Source organism: Tinamus guttatus, unplaced genomic scaffold, assembly GCF_059628265.1.
Source record: "Tinamus guttatus ecotype Peru unplaced genomic scaffold, ASM5962826v1 Tinamus_guttatus_pri_ptg000203l, whole genome shotgun sequence".
NCBI classification, from domain to species: domain Eukaryota; kingdom Metazoa; phylum Chordata; class Aves; order Tinamiformes; family Tinamidae; genus Tinamus; species Tinamus guttatus.
In genome coordinates this window covers 138541-161124 of record NW_028288737.1, presented here as the reverse complement: position 1 = coordinate 161124, position 22584 = coordinate 138541, and the positions used below count along the sequence as shown (strand labels likewise).

General features: G+C 37.6%; 2 protein-coding genes across 2 annotated transcripts; one reads left to right on the top strand and one right to left on the bottom strand.

Moving 5' to 3' along the window:
* Positions 1 to 1969: 1969 nt before the first annotated feature.
* On the bottom strand, positions 1970 to 16212 carry CEP76 (centrosomal protein 76). Its single transcript, XM_010221631.2, has 12 exons — positions 16125 to 16212; positions 15188 to 15343; positions 14773 to 14857; positions 14177 to 14401; positions 12909 to 13094; positions 11086 to 11183; positions 10474 to 10602; positions 8164 to 8355; positions 5658 to 5824; positions 4183 to 4516; positions 2796 to 3013; positions 1970 to 2304 (listed from the first exon to the last, which is right to left on the bottom strand). Exons 1-12 carry the CDS (start codon positions 16185 to 16187, stop codon positions 2166 to 2168), a joined length of 1992 nt encoding a protein of 663 aa, XP_010219933.2. The 5' UTR covers positions 16188 to 16212; the 3' UTR covers positions 1970 to 2165.
* Positions 16213 to 16366: 154 nt separating this feature from the next.
* On the top strand, positions 16367 to 22229 carry PSMG2 (proteasome assembly chaperone 2). Its single transcript, XM_010221636.2, has 7 exons — positions 16367 to 16477; positions 17726 to 17897; positions 18570 to 18628; positions 19514 to 19632; positions 20427 to 20600; positions 21391 to 21511; positions 21988 to 22229. The coding sequence occupies exons 1-7, from the start codon at positions 16418 to 16420 to the stop codon at positions 22078 to 22080; spliced, it is 798 nt and encodes a 265-aa protein (XP_010219938.2). The 5' UTR covers positions 16367 to 16417; the 3' UTR covers positions 22081 to 22229.
* The last annotated feature ends 355 nt before the right edge of the window (positions 22230 to 22584 follow it).

Below are 22584 nucleotides of genomic sequence, written 5' to 3'. Positions count from 1 at the left end.
CCGCCGCCGCGGGGAGGCAGGGGGGAGGGAGGGAGGGACGGGGGCGGGAGCCAGCGCATAGCAACGCAATGGCGTCCCCGCCCGCCAACGGCCGCAACGGCCCCGCCGCGCCCCCTGCCGCCGCCGCGCGCCCGCGGCCCGCGCAGCGCAGACGGAAATAAATATTCATATATTTTATACGTATAAATACATAAATATTCATATACTTATAAATATAAGCCATTGCGCTAAGTTTCATCTCAATCACAGATACTGCAGCTGTTGAGAACTATTAGCAACCCCCCATGGGGAGGCGCAGGGCTGCCGGCTGCTCTGAAAGGCTGAAGCACCGCGTGCCCAAAGGGCTGGAAACAGGAGTGTGTGGAGGATTGGGAGCACTGAATTTTCCATTCTCAAGCAGGGCCTGTAAAATTCCAGTGCATGCACTCTTAGTTGTGTTTTACTTACTGAAAAGCCATAGAAGAACATAGGCCAGTGTGTCCTTTCTGAACTAGGAAGCCCAAAAGCGACCAAAGGCAGAAGACACTCCACAAAAGTATAAATTGCTTTAAGGAGGCACTAGACAAAATTTTGAAAGGCTATAAAGCAAAATAGTCTGCCTATAACTGCTTATAAAATTTCCAAACTCATCTTCCCCAGCTTCTGGCAGTAAAGATGCAGAGATAAGCCTCTACACAATTTGATTTTTCCTCTGTTCTTTGTCATCTGTTACATGCTTCTGTTGGAGAAAAATATCATTAGGTTGGACAGATTTTGCCTGGCATGAGAATATCTACTGCGCTAACGCACATAGGAATCCCTCAGTTGTTAAACCCATAGACTAGGGTACAGCATTACCTAGACCCTGCTGACTTGCTCTAAGAAGCTGATGTTGGAAGCTACTATCCATTCCGAGAGAGGCAGAAACAGTTTTCCTTGTGGTAAGAACACAAACTTTTAACTTCAGGATTTTTGGATCTCAGTCCATAGCATGGATACATGGTTAAGTAATTTTAACCTCTTACTAAGTTTTGAGACATTTTCACGAGACATAGAGTAACACACCGCTTCTTAGCCTTTTACTGCTTCTTCCCAACAAGTTTTAAATGCCTGTCCACATCAGGAAAGTGTACATAGCCTAGGCTACATAGTACCTTTCCCATATAGCAATGCCAAGTACATAGACACAGTTTCATCTATTTAACTTCACCGACTTCTAGGAAAGAAGCTCAGAATGTGTATTCTAACTGGAGCTTTCAGCCTGGTAACAGCTGGGAAAGGAAACAAGATAAAACCCTCGATCAAATCTCTACAGAACATCTGCCATCTTTACCATAAATATTAGTAAGACCAGGAACATCCAATAATAAAATCTGAACGCACAAGAGAAGAACCAGCAAATTCAGCTAAAAAAAAAAAAAAAAAAAAGTAACAAATGTTGCTATAAAAAAAGATGCAAAGTAAAAGACAGGCCCATCTGTCCCTGAAAGCATCTCTCCTAGAATCCCATCTCAAATCTAGGAGGGCAAGGGAGAAGGGAGTTGCCTACCTATCTGTTCTCCCCTGCTGTCCCCAAACACAGCTTTGGAGCCGTATTTGGTACTTGTGATACGGTTGCCTTGGCAATTTCTACCTTGGACAGCAACTCAGTTTGAAGTACTATGGCATGAGTGACTTTGTGTGTGTGTGTATAAAACAAATTGAACATTTCTCATTTTTGCCATTCTGCATGCCTTTTTTTTTTTTTTTTTTGGCAGTATAACCAAGGACTGCAGTATACCTTTGTCTGCATACCTCAGCACAAATTGAAAGGGACAGTAACAAAAGAGTACTGTTAGCCACGTGAGGATTTTCTCTGTTTCACTCCGGACAATACAACATACAGGTAAGACAGACTTCTTCTAAGATGAAATCTTAGTTCTTTTCTGCAGTTCTGAATTTGTGTCAGTATTATAAAATGCATTTGAATGACTAGTCCTGTACTCACACAGATATTAAAGTAGCTTTTATTAAAATAAATTCTCTTTATAAATACAATCATTACTGTGTACACATAATTCTCAAAGCACGCACTTCAATATTCAAAGTAAGTAGCACTTATATGAAATACAGTAGTCTTTCATTGCATCACTCACACACTCATACATAATTTCGTTGATCTAAAAAGGGAAGAATGACCTTGTTTTTCAAAGTACAGAGCGGTATTTACAAGCAAACATGATCCAAACAGCACATGCAGATTCAGGGTAAGTAAACACTCGGACACGAACTGCAAGACGCACTTGGTCTCCCCTACAGCAGATTATTTCTTCACAAAAAGGAGACCTATTTACAAAAACAAGAATAACAGATACAATACTAAGTTATCATTAAATTTTTGAGGTATAGATGCACACTTATTTTAAACATGACTAACTAACGCTTCAATAATAATGTATGTAAAGAGTCTGCAGACACAAATAGCAATACTACTTTTTTATTGCCAAATGTTGTGCCCTGCAGGGAACCACTAACCATTTTTAAGAGTTCAGAGAAATGCAATAAATCCTATTTTAGGGGAAACAAACACCACACTGTTCAGTCTTTGTTTAATCTAAAAGAAGCCTATCTTGAATGAACTCACAAGTGTAACATAAAAGCTCTGTATCCCATGACATACTGCATGTGCAACAACTCCACAACTCATTCCGTTCTGATATAAAGAAATTGATTTTCCATTATGAAGTAAGGAGTTGCAGTCCATAACTGCAAATATTACTGCTTGGCTTCATTCATATGTATGAAATATCTAATATTTATATTAGAGTTAATCTTACCGAAGGCACGTGGCAAATGCTCTCCTGGCATTTCTGTATACAAAATGGATAGGAAACCCTTTAAACGTGTGACCATCAGGTACTGCTCTTCTTATAGCATCTTGAAACTCTTCATTTCCTGCAGAAATGCTTGTTGCACGCTCAAGCTCATAGGCTGCTAATGCTGGGGACAGCAGATAGGATAGCTGGTCGTCCCAAACAGTAGAAAGGTTAAGATCCTGGGAGGCAAGTCACAGAATAACAACTGTAGTGCAGAATGAACGTTAAGATATTACAAGTTTTGAATACAGTATAAATTAATTTATGACAAATCTCTATTTTTTAGGTAATAGAAGCTAACCCACAAAGCAGTAAGATTTGCACATTGATTCACAATACTAAGAAAAACAACAGAAAAAGCAGCAAGCATTTAGCAAGAAATGAAGTGACACTGCTAGACTAAATCAAGACCAGTACAGTTGAAAGTAGATGCTTTAGCTACAGTATCTTGGTGTGACACACAAGAAGGTAGTAATAATGCATAACTACGTAGCAAAAACATGGAAAATAACTGAGATTCACCTCACTTGTATTCTTCCTATATCTCTCAGGGTAAAGAATTGGTAACTCCATACAGACACAGGCACACACACCCCTGTCTCCTAACATCCTACAACTGCAATCAGGTAGAAAAATCTACCACTTAAGTGTTCAGTGTTGCATGAGATTCCCAAAGTCATTTTGATGTGGGAATTACTTGTCATCCTGAGGTTGCCGCTATGTGGCAAGGGATAAAAAAGGAAATTTCTAAAATTAAAATAAAGAAAAGGTGTAAGGTTAATCAGGATTTAAAGTATCATCCCTTCACATCCAGCAAAGGATAATCATTACTAGCACTTTGTGTGAAGCATCATGATAAATCAGAAAATAAATGTCTAAAAATACTATTAACTTTTATTTCTGTAAAGTAGTCAGAGTGAGATTATGAAAACTGAAAGCCTGCCTCCAATTATTTTTTTTTAAACAGAATAAAAAATTTCTGATGGATACATAGTGCCTACTGACAAACAGATTTGATCTTTTTAGCTCTTTCACAGACTGCTCATAGGCAATCTACAGATGCCAGTAAGCTGAAAATCAGAGAGGGAAAAGTGGAGTGGGGGAGAGTCCAAACATGGGACTACAGAAGTGCCAGTGCAAATAATAAAAAGATGTGAACTAGCTCAATACAATCTTTCCAGATATTTTTCCTCTGTTACTTAAATTTTCACACACAGCATTTCTAAAAATCTGACGGTAATCACATTGTAAAGTCATATTTAAACCAACATACAGCTATCCAAAGCAAGTACACAGTAAAAACACAAACCCTATTACCACTGAAGACCAAAATCCTTGAACACGTTACCTTTCTGTGTTCAGAGACTAGTATTCTCAGCTGCAATTCTATCTCATTGCTTGTTATTGCAGCATCTATTGTGGAAGCACAGAGAGGAGGAAAAGGGGGAACCGAAGATACTGTTCCAGGGGAACACACAGATTTTATTGCTTCTCCGCTCATGGGTTTCCATTTAGATTCGTCGTGCAGGTCAAACACACAGAGCTCCACAGCATCAGAGGGCTGGCAATTTCCAAAGAATTTGTGATGGTTGAAGACACATCCGATGGTGCGATAAGGATACAGAGGCTTGGGCTGCTGAGCTACAGGAGGGTCATCAGGGTTGATAGGATGGTGGATGTACCTGATCAAAAAGCACACAGTTTCTGAACTAAAGACATTATTTTAAGGCAAAGTGAAAATATCTGTATAAGGAAGAAATAGGAAATTTCTCCTTCTAAAATTTAAACTAAACTTCTTGTAAGTTTTTCCCCAAATTGCATTTGTTTCCAAAAGTTAATTTTATGTTTTAGAAGCATAGTGTACAAAATGAAATACATCTCTTTTTCTTTAAATCTAGAAAATTAGGCTGATTCGTCAAGCAGATGCTCAATAGCACTTAAAATTTTGCAACTATAACATGCCCATGCAGTTTCCCCACTCATCATATTTTAAGAAACATATCTTCAAATGCTAATCATAGTGGGAAAACAATCACATCTTATTTTCAACATTGTATATGAATCATCTCTTTTCACAAAGAATACAATACAAAAGTATTGTATTCAAATAGACATCCCCACTGCAGTTTTACCAATGTAAGAACACCACTACCTGAAGCTATACAGGAATTAAAAAAAAAAACTGCACTACAAAGTACAATACAATGGATCACAGTGCTGAACAGCATCAACAAACTGGAAGTTCTTTACACATAGTTCTGAGCAATTTTCCTTCTGACACGTAAACTGCATTTGAGTACTATCCAATGCACTGGGGCAATGTGAAATACAAAATAATAAGATAGGAAATATTTTTTAAAAATAGGTTCTATAAATTCAAGATTACAGAACATGCATCCTTCTAAAATGTGAGAGGCTCTCGGAGAGCTTAAAAGATTTCTTTAGGTGAAAGAGCAATGTAACACTGACTTCACAGATGAATTGTGGGGAAAAATATAAGCTCTTAGACAATCATATCTGACCATCTCCAACATCACAAATGACAGCAGTGATAGCATCACTGAGCAGTCAGCTGCCATAAAGAGGCAGCACAAACAGCCACCATGCTGTATTAAAGCCTTAAAATATATTGCAGACTGATGAAGCATATCCTCTCATGCTCAACCAGCTATTGTCCAGACAGCAGTAGTCAGGACAAAGACTCAAAGAGAGAGGTCACCTGGATACCTAGTAACACTAGAGTGTGTGTAAAACAACACACACACCCTCTCCCTCTCAATCTCAACGTACATTGTTCAGTTTTCTTACATTCCATTCACTCACCTATGTCCTGTTAAGCTTTCCCAAAAAGTGATGGTTCCATCAGTCCCACAAGTCACAACCCAAGTGTGAGGGACTCCTTTTGCTTTTGTTCCTACACACACAAATGCTTCCAAGCCATATCCAAGGAGAAGACTGCACAGAAGGTTAGCATGATCTTCACAGTCACCCTAGACAGTGAATGTTAATAAATAGTTTTGAAATCTCAGACATGAATTAAAAAGAAAGGACAACAAAGCAACAAAGCATGACATCTTTCAAGCAACTCTTCGTATTTCCCTCTCACTCCCTCTTGCTTATCTAAAATTCACAGCAAAAGCCAAGATTAAGGTTTAAAAATTTAATTACCCTGATTCTTTCTAGACATATATATTTTACTATGTCAGAATATATCTGCCTACTACAATTTCCAAGACTGCCATAGAGGTCCAGTAGAAACATAAGAGCTGTTCACACCCTATAAGGGCAATTCTAAGCACTAGACGAACCAGTAGGTTTTAGATCTAATGTAGAATCACTGTTTACTAAGGCAGGAGGCTAGCAATACTTCTCCTTCCATTTCTATACTTTCATATTCTTTATTCTTTCAGCCAAGGGAAGAAAGATAGTCAAAATCATGAATTAGGTTTGATTCTGGTAATGGTATAATGTGAAAACTAACTGCTACAAACTAGAGTAAAAGCTCCAGACTATTTTTACAAATACTGATCCCTACTGGTAGCTAGTAAACTTATTTTAGCACAAGAATTAATTCTTCATTTGCCAAGTTTCAGGTTTCTGTAACAAAACAAAAAAACAAACAGTAGTAGTTTCTAGTGATAGAAAATCTATATTTTTTGATTTGACTAAAGGATATGATTAATATTAGGAAATATTTTTAAATATTATAACAATACCTTCAGGTTAATGAAAACCATAGTTACAGGGCTATCAAGACAAAAATATTCTAATTAAAAATCACAATGCAAATAAGGGAAACATCTGAGGAAATAATAGAAATTATGCAATACTCTCATACAGTCAGGAAATGCAGATCTGCTAGTCACTTAAAATCTAATTCTCACTTTACTGCCTTCAATGTGCTGTCAAAGCTCAGAACTAAACAAAACCAAAAGAGAATAGACAGAACAACAACAAAAAAAATCTGATAAATCTTGTCTAGAGGCATTTCCCTTCAACCAACAAAAAGGTTTCCCTAATTAAATTTATCGCTACCATTGATAATTCACAGAAATAATGAATCTGAATGGGGTGCTTGATGTTCTTACTCTTTTAAACAATAAAGAACTCAAATTCTTAATAACAAGTTGGCAATAAAGAAACCCCAAAACCTCATCCTCATGCAGTGATTTCCCCACAATGCGAAGCACAGCCTTGCAGAGGAGAACAATAAGGCCCTTTTAGCCAACTATTATTCAGAATATTGGAAATGTGGAAGACAATGCTGTTAGGTGGATTTATTAATTGAAGAGAGAGCTATTTTCCTCCACCATAAGACATAGGCAAAATATCTAGAGCAGTAGATTAAAACAAGTTTCTGGCAAACCTGTGTTCATTTAACAATGCCACACCACTTTTCACAAGAGAAATTACAAACACCAACGGGTGTCTCAGGGGCTAAATTCAGCTATTTTCTGTACAACTGTCCACTTCTGCCTTGGACTAAACTCTTTCTATGTACCTCCAAATAGCAGTCTTCAATCCCCAAGTCACTGTCATCACTTAGATGTAGAAGCTAGTTGGTAGTTGAGAACGTGCACTTATATGGTACCTATGCATGATGCAGTACTTGGAGAAATCAGCTAATGCTTAGTCTGTTTGGTCTTTGAGAAGGTCTAAAAATTGGTATAAGCTTCTCCTCGCAAAAATAACAGATCTTTTTAACATAAACACATCAGAGAGACTGTTATTGAAAGCAGAAGTATTTCAATGGTGATTAAAAGCACTGATCACTCAAGAGAAGGTGATCCGTATTCCTTTATTCATGCAACATCTATTATAGTAATATAATAAAAAATGTCTGATACCAAGAACTAAGCTGACTTGCAGCGGAAATTCATATATTGAAAATAGGTTATATATAGAAGTTTACTGATAGCATATTTTAGCATATAAAAACAGAGTAATTTTGTGTAAGACAGACTTTTCCAACTCTTCCTATATTACTCTAGAATTTGAAGTTGCTGTCTGCATGCTAGCAGAGATTCATGGAATAGTTGTATGGCATCTTAGAAAAGCAAATGAAGAAAAAACAACCTTATTGTCAGACAAAGATGTATTGAAAAATATGGATACCAACAACAGCAGTAAAACAAAAGTTAAGTCCCCTCCAAATCCTTCTAATTTACTACAGTCCTCTTTAAAAAAAAATCTCAGACTACGAATTATTTGTGATTGATAGCAATCTGACAGGGATTTATCCCGTGTATTTGCAGTCTGCAACATGTTACTAATTCCAAATATGCTATCCAGCTCTACTGTGTCTTACAAAGACACCTTGCAGGCGTACCTTGCTTCTGCAGAGGAAAGCAAGAAGGGTGCACCACTGCTCCTGCTTGCCGCCGCCGCCTCCGATGACAGGCGCTCTCTCGTAGCCCAGGACGCTGACGAAGCGCGCGGCTTGTCTAGGCGTGTCCAGCAACCGGCCCGCTCGGAGCGGCCTGACGTACGAACACACTGGACGGTTTATCCCATTTTCATCCTGAACATAGCATCCGGTTACTTGGCGGCCATACAAACACCACAAAAGATTCATCTTAATTCAGACCGTCTTTCTTGAAGTGAGATTTTCTATCTCACAAATAAATACCATTCAAGAGAATTAATACAAAAAATGCCCCTGGAATTAAGGCACGAGATTCATTCAGAGATAATAGATTTTTCCTCCAGGTCTGTCACTAGTAAAGTGTTTCAGACTCAGAGTTCAAACACCTAGAGCAATACAAGCTGAACATATTTCCTTAAATGAGAGAAACCGTTCATGCTTTTCCCACAATCAAATTACATATATCATCACATAAACAAGCAAAACATCCAGAGTTTAAAAGGTTGTTATTTGCTTCTGCATTTGACCACTCTCTCTCCCACAAAAAACAGTGACTTCATTATGAACAAATGTCACCAGACTTACACAGAGACAAATACTATTTTTGGCTTATTGGAAAAAGTGAGAAATAAGATCAGAAATCAATCAGTTCTACTTTGCGTTGCAAGAAAATACTATGATTATCAACTATTAAAACTATTTGAAGCAGTACATTTCCTCATTGTGCCAATACTTTCATATTTGTGCATCAAAGATTTTTGTAGCTCTACAGCTTCAGGAAATAATGGTCTGACTTTTTTAAACTAGAAAGTTACCAGCTACTATGGTCACATAGTGCCCATGTTAAGGTTTTGTCATGTTTTCCCTGCATGTTGGTGTAACAAAGGCAGCTGATACTGGATGCTGACTGAAATCCTGTAGGAAATAAACTCCCAGGCAGAAAGCAGGGAGAGATTGCAGTGAGAAGTCCACATTTATCTACTATAGTCTCACATATTTAATACATGCTTCTGCAACACATGCTCCTGCATTATGCATATAAAAGCAGATAATAATGTGATAATTGAATTTCTCATACAATTCTGATAATCTAATTTCTCCACTTCCACTGGCTTTTCATCTACCATTATAAAGCTTTACAGAGATTGAGTAAGATTGTAGTCAAGAAATTTTTAACTCCTAGGATTACATAACTGAAATGAACAGAAAGGCACTCAAAAGGCAGTTTTATTAACATTTGCCATGGCCAGTGGGAAACTCGCCACTGCTTTCTCTAGGTATTGGGCCAGCAAATGGCCTAGTTCCTACAGTGTTCTGAGGCTGCCAGTTTCTAAATTGTTCTGTAATAGAGGATTTAGTCCTCTAATCTAACCCACAAAACCTTCCCTCCAAGCCTCTCCTCAACCCTAGTGTAGCTCTTCTGGTACAGAAAGTGTAGTACTGTTAATTCTTACACTGCTTTCGCAATCAAATTCCCAGTTCTACAACTCCCAATCTAGTTAAAGGTTTTGCTTCCCTGCATTTCTTGCCTTGAAAACCTTAACCATAATTTTGAAGTTTGCATCACTGCTAAACACTCTCTGCACAGCCAAAACAGAATAGCCAGAACAGCAGTTACTTCACTGCAGGAAAACATGAGATATGAAACTGCTTCAGCAAGATACTCTGTGGTAATGAGCTACCGCTCCCCAGCTGCTGTAGGAAGACTGTGTCTGTGCATACTAACCGCAAAGTATCTTACCACTCCTTTTACTGGGGGACAGTTGCCAAGGAGCAATTGACACACAGTAATTTTTTACCTGAGCAAAATTTGTTCATGTCTGTTGCTAGCCTGCAATTCTAACCAGCCAAATTACTTAATAAACTACAAAGAACTTGAATATGGAATGGATTAGCTAGTATATCCACTTCTTGAGTTGCTTCAGCTGATATAAAACTTGCCTCAAATAGTTTGCATAAACCACTTGAGCCTTTGCCAAGGAAACGGCTAAACTAGCTTTAACTCCTACATCAGCAGTTGTAATGTAGCCTTACTACTGCATCATTAAATGACAAGAATCACATAAAAGTTCAATTTTGACAATTTTCATTTTTTTACGTTACATCAGATGTAGCCCTGACCTGACTGTAATACTATAAATCTATATTCTATATATTTATATATAGATCTAACTCTACATTCTGTATACATAAACACACAGAAAATTCAAATAGGTATACAAAATAATTAGATACCTCAGAGAACAGATTACTCTATTAGCAGAATTTACAAACCTGTGCAAAAATCTTTACTAGCCTTACGTTGTGTGTAGGCCTAATCTGCAGGTATTCTCTCCACCACTGCTTAGCATATACAAGAAATAATCGTTCTTTTTCTGCTGTTTTCTGTCGTTCCAAAGAAAACTGCAGGTAAGAAAACAGAACAGCCTCACATAGATTAACGCCAAAGAGAATAAATGCAAATCAATAAATATATTAACATCAAATGCTAGCATATGTAAAAATGAAGCTTAGCATTCAAAACTTACTAAAGAAATGAAAAATTTGTCTTCAAACTAAAACACAATGAATGAAAACTTGGCTTGTGAAGTGTGGAAGAAAACCTGCGTACACCTTCAGGCCAACATCTACTGGCTTTGCGAGCAGGATAACTGGTGGTTGAAATGATTTTTCAAAATGGAAAGAAAACAAGGAAGCTCATCTACTGTCTGCAGAAAGTGTATTGCATCTACCTCATTCCTCTCCCTAAAGTTTTGATACAGGTAGCTCGAAAAACTGCTACAGTAATAATGATCCATATAAAAGAATAGTTTAAGAAAAGCTGATTTTATTTAAATGTAATGAAAGATTAACACTAGATATGCAAAAACTCCACAGTTCACTTACTTGAGTACTAGTGATTTCTGGAGACAGCACCTTGCTTAGCTGTGGATATATTTCAAGTCTGATATTTAAAACGCCGACAGAGACCTTTGATTCTGTACCTTTGAATCAAAACACATTTTGATCAATTTTCTCAAGTTCATTTCACTTCGGACATTCCAGACAGGCAAGAACCGCAAGTACAAAAAGTGTCTTTAAGCATATGCAAAATAAAAATCTTTAAGTTTCAAACAAGAATGAGCCAACTGGGACTGAAAGAAAGGGTAATCAGATCAGAAAGACATTTATCTACATCTTAGATAATTACCCAACCCTCCTTGTACAGCCAACACTGGAATATATTGCAAGTGGCATTCCAGATGTGCTTCGAATAGGTATATAAAATATATTGAAAAAGTCATACTGAAATTACTATGTTTACTAATTACACAAGTAGATTAGACATAAGCAGTCAAAACTAAACGTTCATCTTCCCCAAAATGTATTTATTATCAAGGACCCAGCATACTATAATAGTCAAAAAACAACAAAAAAGAAACCATTTAAATTTAAAATCTAGAATTAAATAGGCAGAAGAAATAAAATGCACACATATGAAATTATAAGTAGTATGAGTAACAGATAAGAGTTTGTCTATCTATCCAAGATGGTGGTATGCTTCAATATTGTCAATGCATTTTGTACAATTACAAGACTTTGAAAGAGGAGAAAAAGCACTGGATTTAGATATTGATTCCTTATCCCTTGGGGAAAAATAGAAAAAAAAATAGAAATAATTCAACTTCCTCTTTTACCTTCACATCTCAGCTCCAGTTATTTTGTATACATTTCCTAATATTGTAATTGAAACTTTTTTACTTGAAAGACTATCCAAGTCCCTTTTACTAAGTATGTTTTCTCAACAGTCAGCATTTTCCAACAGAGTTAGTGCTGCCAAACACTAGTAAATAAGGTTAGCAGATTTGTGTTCATTGGATAAACACAGCACTAAATCATCTCCAAAAAGCAAGCGACAGAGATAAGAATCAGGAATAATTTACTATGTAAATCAAATATTTAAAATACTTTATATATAATTTGTATATCTATTTATAAATTATAATTTAGTTATAATTTATAATTTAATCTCTTAGGAAATTAGAAAGGACTGCTCACCTAAGAGGTAGAGAAATTGTGATAAAGGACTCTCAAATGGTTCATCAACTACTACTGGCCCAATCTCTGGGAGAGCCAGAGTAGGAATTCATGCTAGATCTAGTTCTATATCTCGTCTTTACCCACTAAATTATAATATCCTATCAACTCCTAGAGGGGCATTTACAGAGTGGTACGTAGGAATACACATGTAGACTGACTGCGAAGCACCTAAACAAAGCTGCTCACCTATTCTAGCAGAAGCTTCCAGCAGCTGGAATGGATAGTGGCACAGCAGAAGACACTTTGCCAAGCAGTTATTACTTTGCTGTAAAAGGGATACCCACTAGATTTTATTCTTCGTACACTAGCCCAATAAATTCACAGATATTCATCTGTTGAAGGCGTGGGGAGGGCTGAAAGTTTAATAACTCGTCTAAATTCTGCAAAAAAAACTCATAGTGGAAATATCCATCTGACATGGGGACCACTATTAGAGAAGTTCTGCAATACATGGTTTTAGTATTTGATAACGATGAAAAATCTGACCATTGGTCTCCCACATACACATTTTATAAGGATAGCTCATAATAATTCATGAGCTGTAATTAAACTATGACATAAATACTACTTTGAGTGTATAAGCAAACAATTTTAAGTGTTTTAATTATACCCTTATTATGTATTCTTACCTACACCAAGGAGCTCAACAGCAACGTTTGTTACACCGTTCTCTGCAGCCAGGACAGATCGCCATTCCAAGAAATAGGACGCTACTAATGTGGTCTCGCCAAAAGTGTCTGTTCTGATCAGAACCATATGTACTGGATCTGATATTGATAACATCGCTGTCGCATCCACCATTTTACTTCCATCACCTGCCATTAATAAACCAAGATAGCCAGAACATTATTACAAATAAAAGGATAGGCATTTACATTTATTGCATACATGACATTTTAAGAAAGTACTTCGTCAAAAAGTGTAAGCAACAAAAACCCCATCTTAAATAAAAGTAAGATCAAGACAGTTCCAGAAAGATTGGCATCCATTCATTTATGGAGGCAAAAAAAAAATCTATATTTGAGTACTCTAATATAACTCTTAATTGTACAAAAAATAAAATGGAAATGTTACTTAAAAAAAAAAGAAAATATTGTACTAATAAGTAAAAGCAATTGCAGATACTTATATTACTCTTTTAACAAGTGGTAATGCTTCAGGTCAGCTCACAAGACATCCATATTTAGGAAACAGCTTTCTCTGTAGTGAAGCTCTACAATAGGTTGTAGAGGCTGTCCAAAGGCTGTTTCTCTCTGAATTTGCAGTATATTCACTCTCTCCCACATGAATGCCTGCAATAACTCTAGCTTTCTTTGTTTTCTGACACTCCACAATGTACCCTAGATTTCTACAGGATTCAGACACTGCCAATCTCCTCTTCCTTTATGCCACTTTTTAAAGTTTCCCCTATTTATTCAGAAACCTTTCTGAAACATACCAAACTTGCTACCATGTGCCTGGCTAACAACAGAAGAAAGACGATAGAGGCTGTGGATGATAGCCTATTCTGCAGGTGTTTGCAAACCAGCAAGCAGACCAAAATCACACTGAAGCTTTTCCCTACCTATGACAAAGAAATTAGGCCTTTCTTCTTCACTTGTCAGCACAAGGTTCAGAAAAATATGAACTTCTTATCTCTGGGACTACTATCACACTGTTAAATCTGAATGAAGTTGGTCAAATCCAGAAGTTAGTTTGGAATGGAAAAAAGGAAAAAGAATAGGTAAGAACTGACAAAAATCTAGGAGTAGTGAAATCTGATACTGCAATTTATTTCCTTAGAAAAAAAACATGATAAAAACACACCCACACACAAAATAAAGAAATAATATCAAGCACATTTTAGAATGACCACTGGGGAAAAGAACATCAGCTTCAAACGCACAATCTTCCTTACCTAGGCTGTCCTTGTGTACTTCAAGTAAAAAACCATCATGAAAATCTGGCTCACAGGCGCAGGGGACAGGTTTAGATCGAAAGCGCTGATTCCGAAAATGTAAACACAGAGTGAAGGTAGAACAGATTTGCCCAGGCAAAGGCTCCGGCTCCTGAAGATGTTCCAGGAAAGCTTTTCCACCCAAAACCTGAAGGTAAAGATACCTCCGTGTTGGGTCAATATTAGCTGTAAAGCGTAGCAATAAATATGAAGAGACTAAAAACAGATCTTAAGCATATTTATAACAGCTGTTGGTTAAATAGGAAAAAAAGGAAAAAAAAAGGTTTCAAAACAAATGTTTAAGAAAAAAAAAGTAATTTTAAAATATATGGAAGATAATATACAATAAATTAAATTTCATGTGGAACTGATTTCTGCTGCTTGCAGGAATTTACTTTCTTCGGAATTATCAAGAAAAACATCTATTTCTTTACAATATGGAAACCTAAAATGAACCCAACTCCCACTGGAATATTAGCTCAAGGAGTTCAATAAACATATACTTAAGACTTATCTTAAAACTATGCTTCAAACTTTGAAGTAAACAAGCAGCATACCTTTTTTCAGAACTGGTTGTTCTCTGTCAATAAAATGTGTAGAAGGTTTTGGTGGAGCTGAAGTCCTCTCCTTCTCGTCCACATCCTGTAATTAAAATTAGACTTCTTAAGGAGTCAAACAAGACAACAGTACACTTCTTGCTATCTCCTAAGAATTAAATAATCCTCTACTATCATATATCAGGAGCAACTGAATAGTGTTCTTCAAACTTGTTACCTTTTAAGATTTAAAGCATAATGGCACCAAACAAGTACTTTCAATGCAACATTATCACTAAAACAACTCAGAACTCAGCAAAGCTAATACAAATGCTCAGAAGTAGTAAATTTTTTACTTTATATTAAAAGAGCTGCCATAACATCAAGCCCATAATAGAAATAACCAAAATATGTTCACACTCCAAAAGCTACTTACAGTTACAAACTTGAGTTCTTTCATAACGTCATCAATGATTCCTCGCTGTCTTAAGGCTTTCATCAGGTCTTCTGTGGACAACTGTTGATGCTCAGGTGCTAACTCCTCACGAATAGTCTCAGCAAGAACTTCTCTGATCCTGCCATGAACATCCATCTGAACAGAAAATTTGTCATATGCTCTAAACACGTTTAACGTCTCACAAGCTTTAAAAACAATACTTCCTAATAACCTCTACAATGATTTAAGTCACACTCAGCAGTATTAAAACTGAGTATAAATCTAGTCTCCACAAACACATTTTTATTTTCCCTCTTGATTGGAGTTTTAGTATGCAAATAATAAGAAGAAATTACACTTTTCTTATGGTCAGTTATCACTAAAATGTTACACTTTAGGTAACAAGTATTCTCCTAGCAAAACAGAGATAATGCACCAAAGAATATCACTTTCTGTACATTTGCCTAGACAACTTGGAACATGTTTAATTCCTCCTTTTCCTCCTCTTACTTATTTTTTTTTAAGAAAACCAAAACCAAAACCAAACACCTTTATATAGTTGCAGGCAAGGCATACACGTAGGAAACCTGCACCGCCACTATCTCCATGATCAGTGTCTGAACTGAGCCGGATTTTTTACACTCGGACGATTCTGTCGTAAACCTGCAAGTGTTTCTGAAGCAGCTTCTACCGGAGGAGCGATCTACTAGGGCCGTAACCACCGAAACGCCGCAAGGCTCCAGCGACGCGGGAGCGAAAGCACCAACGTATCTCCCTCACTTTTCCCAACTTCCAGCAGCAGTTTCTGGCTAAAACAGCAGCGCGCAAATGCACAGCCCCCGCCGCCTCCCCTCAGGGGTGCGAAATGGCGGCTCCCCCCACGGCGCGCTGGGAACGGGGCGCTACACGAAGCCGAGTTCCTCAGCGCCGCTCTCACCTTCAGCAGCTGCTGCTGGATGAGCTGCTTCAGCTCCGACGCCTTCTCCGGCGGCAGCGACATGGCGGTGCCCACGGCAAGGAGAGGGGACGGGATGGGACGGGATCAGCCCGCGCTCCGGCACTGCGGGGGCCGAGCCCCGCCCACAGCCGCCTTGCCAACGGCCGCGGCGGGGCGGGGCCTCCGCGAGGGTGGCTGTTGCGGCCGTTGCGGCCGTTGCGTCACGGCCGCGCTCGCCTCCTGAGGTAGGAGCAGGCGACGCGGCGCCGTGAGCCGCCTGCCTCGCTGCCGGCATGTTTGTTCCGTGCGACCGCGCCGCCGGCCCCGACCTGCGCGGCTTCACTCTGCTCGTGGTGAGTCGCCGCCTCGCCGGAGGGCCGCCCCGGGCGCCTGAGGCAGCCCGGGAGCCTCGCGGAGCGGGGCTCGTCCCTACGTCTCTCACCGGTTTTGGGGCACGCGGGCCGCGGCGCTCCGCTCCCGTAATCGATTGCTCTTTATTTAATTTATAATTATCATTTATAATCATAACATCATACTTTAATATAACTTAATTTAAATGTTTTATAGCTCTCGGTGACAAATTCCTTAGCCGTGCTATATTTAAGCTGAGCTTGGAATTCGTTTAGAGAATATTCTAATGGCCCGCAATACAAAATCGGTTCAAGAGAAGCTGCTGAAGGTTGCTCGGTGTGTTTATACGGTGCCAGGTTGCAAAGCAGCAAACCATCGTTTTTTCCTGCCGTTAAGTGCCGTTGCTTTATCATCATCCCTGTCACTTTTCACCAAGGGTTGCGCTACCTCTGGTGACTGTGCATGTTCCGGGGAGGTACCAGATCCTGCACAGGAAGCTCTTGCCGATCAACTGACTGGCAACAGGAAACAGTTCCCTGCTCTTGCATTTGCCCGGAATGACAAGCCGTTGAGTACTAGGCAGTTTGTAATGACAGTCTGCAAGTACTGTGCCATCCTCTTGCATGTTGGAGTTACTGGCATCAAATGCCCTTCAATTTGCAGCTTCCTTAGAAAGATACAAACTTGCAAGTTAAATTTTTTCTTGTATGCTCTCAGATGGGGTCAGCATCATCCCATTTTGGGGATAACAAATTTCCTGGTAAATGCATCTAAGATAGCCTTAGCACTGAAGTCCCTGAACATGCTGAACTAGTTATTCACATATTTAGGTCAATCTGATATTTATAGTTCAAATGTGCAATATGTCGTTCAGTGTCACTTGGAGGCTGCCAGCCTCTGTGTTAGGTTTTTGAGTGATTTTTCACAATCTGTAGCCAAAAAATGGGAATTGGGTCGAAGAACACGAGTTTCAAAACTCCTTTTTGTTTTTTAATTTATAATGAGACAGTATTATTCACCAAAGTAGCCACGATGGATCTGTAAGAAAGAGACTCAATTATATATTAATAAGATGATAAGAAATATTGATTTTTGTGAGAAGATAGCACCACTTTAAGGAATCATATGTTTAATCAGAGTTCAACTGACTTAAAATTTAACTACTTGCAAAAGCAGATTGTGTTGTCCGTAAACACAATGTAATTCTTTAAGTGAATTCTGTGTTTCCTAATACTAAAACACTTCTGCAGCCTGCAGTGTCAGTGGGAAATGTTGGTCAACTGGCAATAGACCTAGTGATTTCCACGCTTGAAATGACTAAAATTGGCTATTTCTACACTGATTGCCTTGTGCCAATGGTTGGGAATAATCCATACGCAACTGCAGAAGAAAACTCAACAGAGCTGAGCATAAATGCAGAAGGTGTGTATTGAAGACGAGCTAGATCTTAAATATTTGCTTGTAGAAAGCAGTTGTAAGAACATTGCTTTTTTTTTCCTTGCATTTTGCTATAGAGAATAAACTAACTTCAGTAATTACTATTATAATTGAATCTGTGACTTACAGATAAGAATAAATATCTATACTTTGCAGAGGGTACTTACGTTTGTTATTTTGCATAACCAAGTTGAAACATGGAGAAATGTAGAAAGTGTGTGCGTACTTACAGTAAAGCATACAAGTTGAAAGAGAATGTAAAAAGTTATTTTTCTCGTCTTCTTCCTTCCCATCTATCTTTGCCTTTTCTCAATGCAGTGAGATGAGATTTTTTTTTCTTTAAAATTCTCTCTGTGCCTGAATTGCAGCATTTCAAATTATATATACATTTTTTTCCTCTTAAATCATGGAAATATCAAGATAAACTCTCTGTGCGGCCTTGCAAAGATTATAACGAATTATCTGGGTCATTACAGGAGATCTTTGGTCTTGGGAGGAGGATTTTACTTAATTTCAGTCCTTTGTATTTATGTCAATTGAAATTAAATTCAATGAAGATGATGATTAGATAGTTGAAAGGTTTACTATCCTCAGATTTATAAGTTGGATAAATCCAAATCCTTCTCTTGTGTTCTTATTTTTATTTTTCCCTTGTAGTATATGCGTTACCTTCAAGGAAACTTGTAGTTCTGCAGATCAGATCGCCTTTTATAAAGGTATGTGTGTTCCATGTTTGTTCCAACTTGAGTATTGTCTGATATTATAGTGTCTTAAAATAAGCCCAACTTAAGAAAAAAATACTGTTTTATGAAATAATTTCCTAAAACAAGTTAGACCAAAAAAAGCAAAATGTTTTTCTATTTAGTGATGCAACATTCTATGCACTCGATACAATTTATTTGACAAAATCTGTGTCCTCCCTTCATTAAGTTTGAGGGGGTTTATTTGCTTATTTGTTTCAAGCTCTGGAACAACTCAGCTAATTCATTAGAATTTAGCGTAAATATGTCCCTAGTTATTAGGGACAAAACAAAGTGATCTAGTTTTAGTCCATTGTTTTTTATATATATAATGAATGGAGGACATAGGAACATTAGAAAATAAATTGGAGTGACAGTAAAAATTGAGCCATTTAAGAAAAGACAAATACACAAAGACAGTAAAGAGAAAAATATAAAGATATTAATTCTAACTGTTAACTATATAGTGATTTCAGATGGGCAGAATACCACACCAGAATAAATTGCATTACAGCATTTTTGCAGTTCAAACTGTGGAAAAATACTGTGAAATTATGCCATCCCATATTGTTCTATGCTTTTTCTTTTGTTGGGTTAATGGAACACAAATAAGTGGTACAGCTGTTAATGAGGTCATCATGATTTTTATCAACATACATACTTTTTTTTCATTAAATTACCAAAGTGCTTTGCTTTTTCAAAAATATATCTGAAACTAAAGACTAGATGGATATGAAGAGCAAATTACATCATCACTGAACATTAAATATAACATCTAGTGTTGTAGACTTGTGGCTTTTCTCAAAGGCATAAAACTATTTTTTTTTGGTCTTTTTTTCCCCCCTTTGTATTTGCATAAAGAACAAATACAGGGCATTTTCTGAAGCATTGCTTGCATGGGTGCTAAGCAGCAAATGTGCAAGAGTTATTCTTCTGTCAAGCAGCCATGCATACCAGCGTGATGATGAGCAACTTCTCGGGTATGTGTGTGTCCTTAAATGTTTCCATTGTTTTTATTGTCCCATTATTTTTGGCAAACTGGTATATAGCTTAATACTTTCTTGGTAGCATTCCTTCATTTTGCTGTGTAGATCCTAAGATACTTAATATATTATTAAAAGAGTCTGGTGACAAAAATCCTGAGCCAATAATGGGCCGTAAGGTAATTTGGCCTGTGCCATCAGCTTCCATTTTAACAACTAAGATTGCGTTGCTGCAAGCCCTGTTAGGGGTTGGCTGCTAACACACAGCTCACCGATTAGATTTTAAAAGTTAGAGTATTTTAGTTTCTTACTTCTTGATTATTCTGTGTTTTGGGTTTTCCTTTTTTAGTATGCTTTTTCTCTTTTTTTAAGTAACTAACTATAGTTGAATCCATTTCCATCTGAAGGAAGAATAACCGCTTTTTTTTGTAAGCTATTCTAACAACCCTTAAACAATTCTCCTATTTAAGCGCTTACATATTTGATATGTGTCAATTATTTGGTTATCTAAAAAGAGGGTTTCTTGAATTTTCAGAAGAAAAAGTTGCTTTTTTTGTCGTTTTGTTTTTAATAGTTGTATAGTTTTAATAGTCTGATGTGGTGGTGATTTCTGAAGGAAGAAATCTTACTTGCTTCACATTCAAGTATATCATTGTAAAATGTATCAGTTAGTTATAGTTGTGGCAGAAAGTTGAACGGCCCCTGATGCTTGCAGCTCCTTTCCTTCCCAAGTGGTTATATCTATTTTGTCTTGTATTCTCGTACTGACCATATCCTTGATCTGTTCCTAGGACTCCACTACGCTACCTACTTACACCGGCTCTTGAGGAATCAGTGGCAGGCCTTATGCAGGGATTAAAATGGAAAGAAATGGAAAAAGTATCAGCCTACCCTGGAGTAAATGATACAGAGAAAGTTCTAAATATTCCTGGAGGTGGCATCACAAAACTGCTGTTTACCGAGTGGTGAGTGAGCTGCATATAGGAACATGTGCCCTGTTTTCAGGGGATAGGTAAAATTGTTTAAACTACTGATTCACTGGTAGGGGGCAGAGGTAGATTTTGTCGTGTTGTCCCTCTTAGCAAAACAGAGCATGGAAATATTTCTGTCTTTACCTTTTTCCACTCAACTGCAAGACTTACGCAGTTTTACGCATTTTTATTTGCTGCTCTTTGAATGTAGAGCTGCAAAATGTTCTCCCTGAGATTAAAGCCTTTCAGTTATGTCAAAGCAGGTGTATTTAAGTATCAATGTGTTAAGCTTGATAACTTGTGTGTTAGCTTTCCCTTTGGTGACCAGTTATATTGTTACTTTTTTTTCATCCCTCTCATTTTCTTTCCCGTATGAATAATTGTCATTTTTTTCAGCTTTAAAGTACCAAACATATTCTGCTCTGCCTGACCCAAATTTCTTTCTCCATATTCTGCTGTTTTCTATCTTTGATTGGGAATTTTATGAGTAAAGCAGTGATATGCAGGCTATAAAACCTGTGTCTGAAATGCACTTAGATAGTCATAGTACCCTAACAAAAGGATGAAAATGCAACCTGAGTGCACAAGCAGCACCCTGGGTAACTCTGCCCAAACCTGTGATTCCTGGAACAGGAAGGCCTGAGGTGTGAAAACACAACCAAATAAATGTGGATTTTTTTTTTTTAGTAAATCTTATGGAGATTGTTGTGCTTAATTCATAAATATGAACTCTGAGTTCTGAGTTAGGAAAATAGACAAAAAAATGTGCCTGTTCTTATTGCAGTTGTTCAAAAGGAATCCAAATGGCAGTTCTTCTGAAATTCTGCTCTGAAGGGGACAATATCCCTGATGCCTTTGCTCTTGTTAACTATCTTAATGAATGGCTCCAGCTAATTAAATGTGAAGTAAGTGCTGTTTTCTCATCTAAACTTCTTGTTTTTCTTATTTTATGACAGTTATTTTCATTTTTGTTCAGTCCAGAACTTAACAAATGTTTAACCAAATTCTGCAGATTGAGAGGGTCTTTTATGGGCTTGGTTCACTTTGGTCGTTGGTCACCAAGGACAGCATCGAATATGTCTTGTTTATAATCTAATATGTTTATATTTTTATACTTCTCCAGATTATATTCTTACTATCTTATTGTATTATACATTTTAACTGAAATTACCCTGGGAATTCACCCTGTGTTTGACAGGCATGGAGGAAATCTAAAGGTTTGAACTGGTTTGATCTTAGAGTAGTCTTCTCTAAAGCAATCTGTAATTGTATCATTACTTGAAAGGCTCTCTCTCTTAATATGTATGCCAGAGATAGAACTACATTAAACTGCATTATTCTCTTGAAGCTTATGAAGAATTACTCTGTGTTCCTGTTGCAGAGCAACAATTCTACAGCTACTTCTTCACAGTGGAAAATACCAAGTTCTTGGCGCTTGCTTTTCGGCAGTGGTCTCCCACCTGCGCTCTTCTAATGGCTTCTGGGTTTTCCTGCAAGCCTCCCTTATACATGGAACATCCCCGGAGAAGACGGTTGCCCAGTAATTGCCAAGCAACAGCAGCTTGCTTTGCTGTGTGCATAAATATTCTTTAATTAAGAAGAAAATTCCTTTTGCATATTAGGCTTATTGACCAAAGAAATATGGTTTGTACAGTTGTTTATGGGAATATTGCTTTTTTTCTTTAATAAAAGAAAATTGGAAAAGAAAAACCTTTTTCTTTGGTTAGTATTATTACCATGGGAAAGCTTGCAGTTTCCTTTGTTTGATCAAATAGCTGAGAACCTGAGGTTGATATGCAGATCTTTTCCTGAAGATGAAACCCTGCTCTTGTTTGTCAACTTTGTATCTCCTTATATCACCAGGAAGGCTTTGGAGAAAAAAAGCTAGGTAAAGTTTTGAGAGAATTTTGTTCTGTTTTCTTTGTCCTGTTGCTACTGCGGTGATTTCAGCTGAGAAGGGCAAGAGAAACAGTGGTCT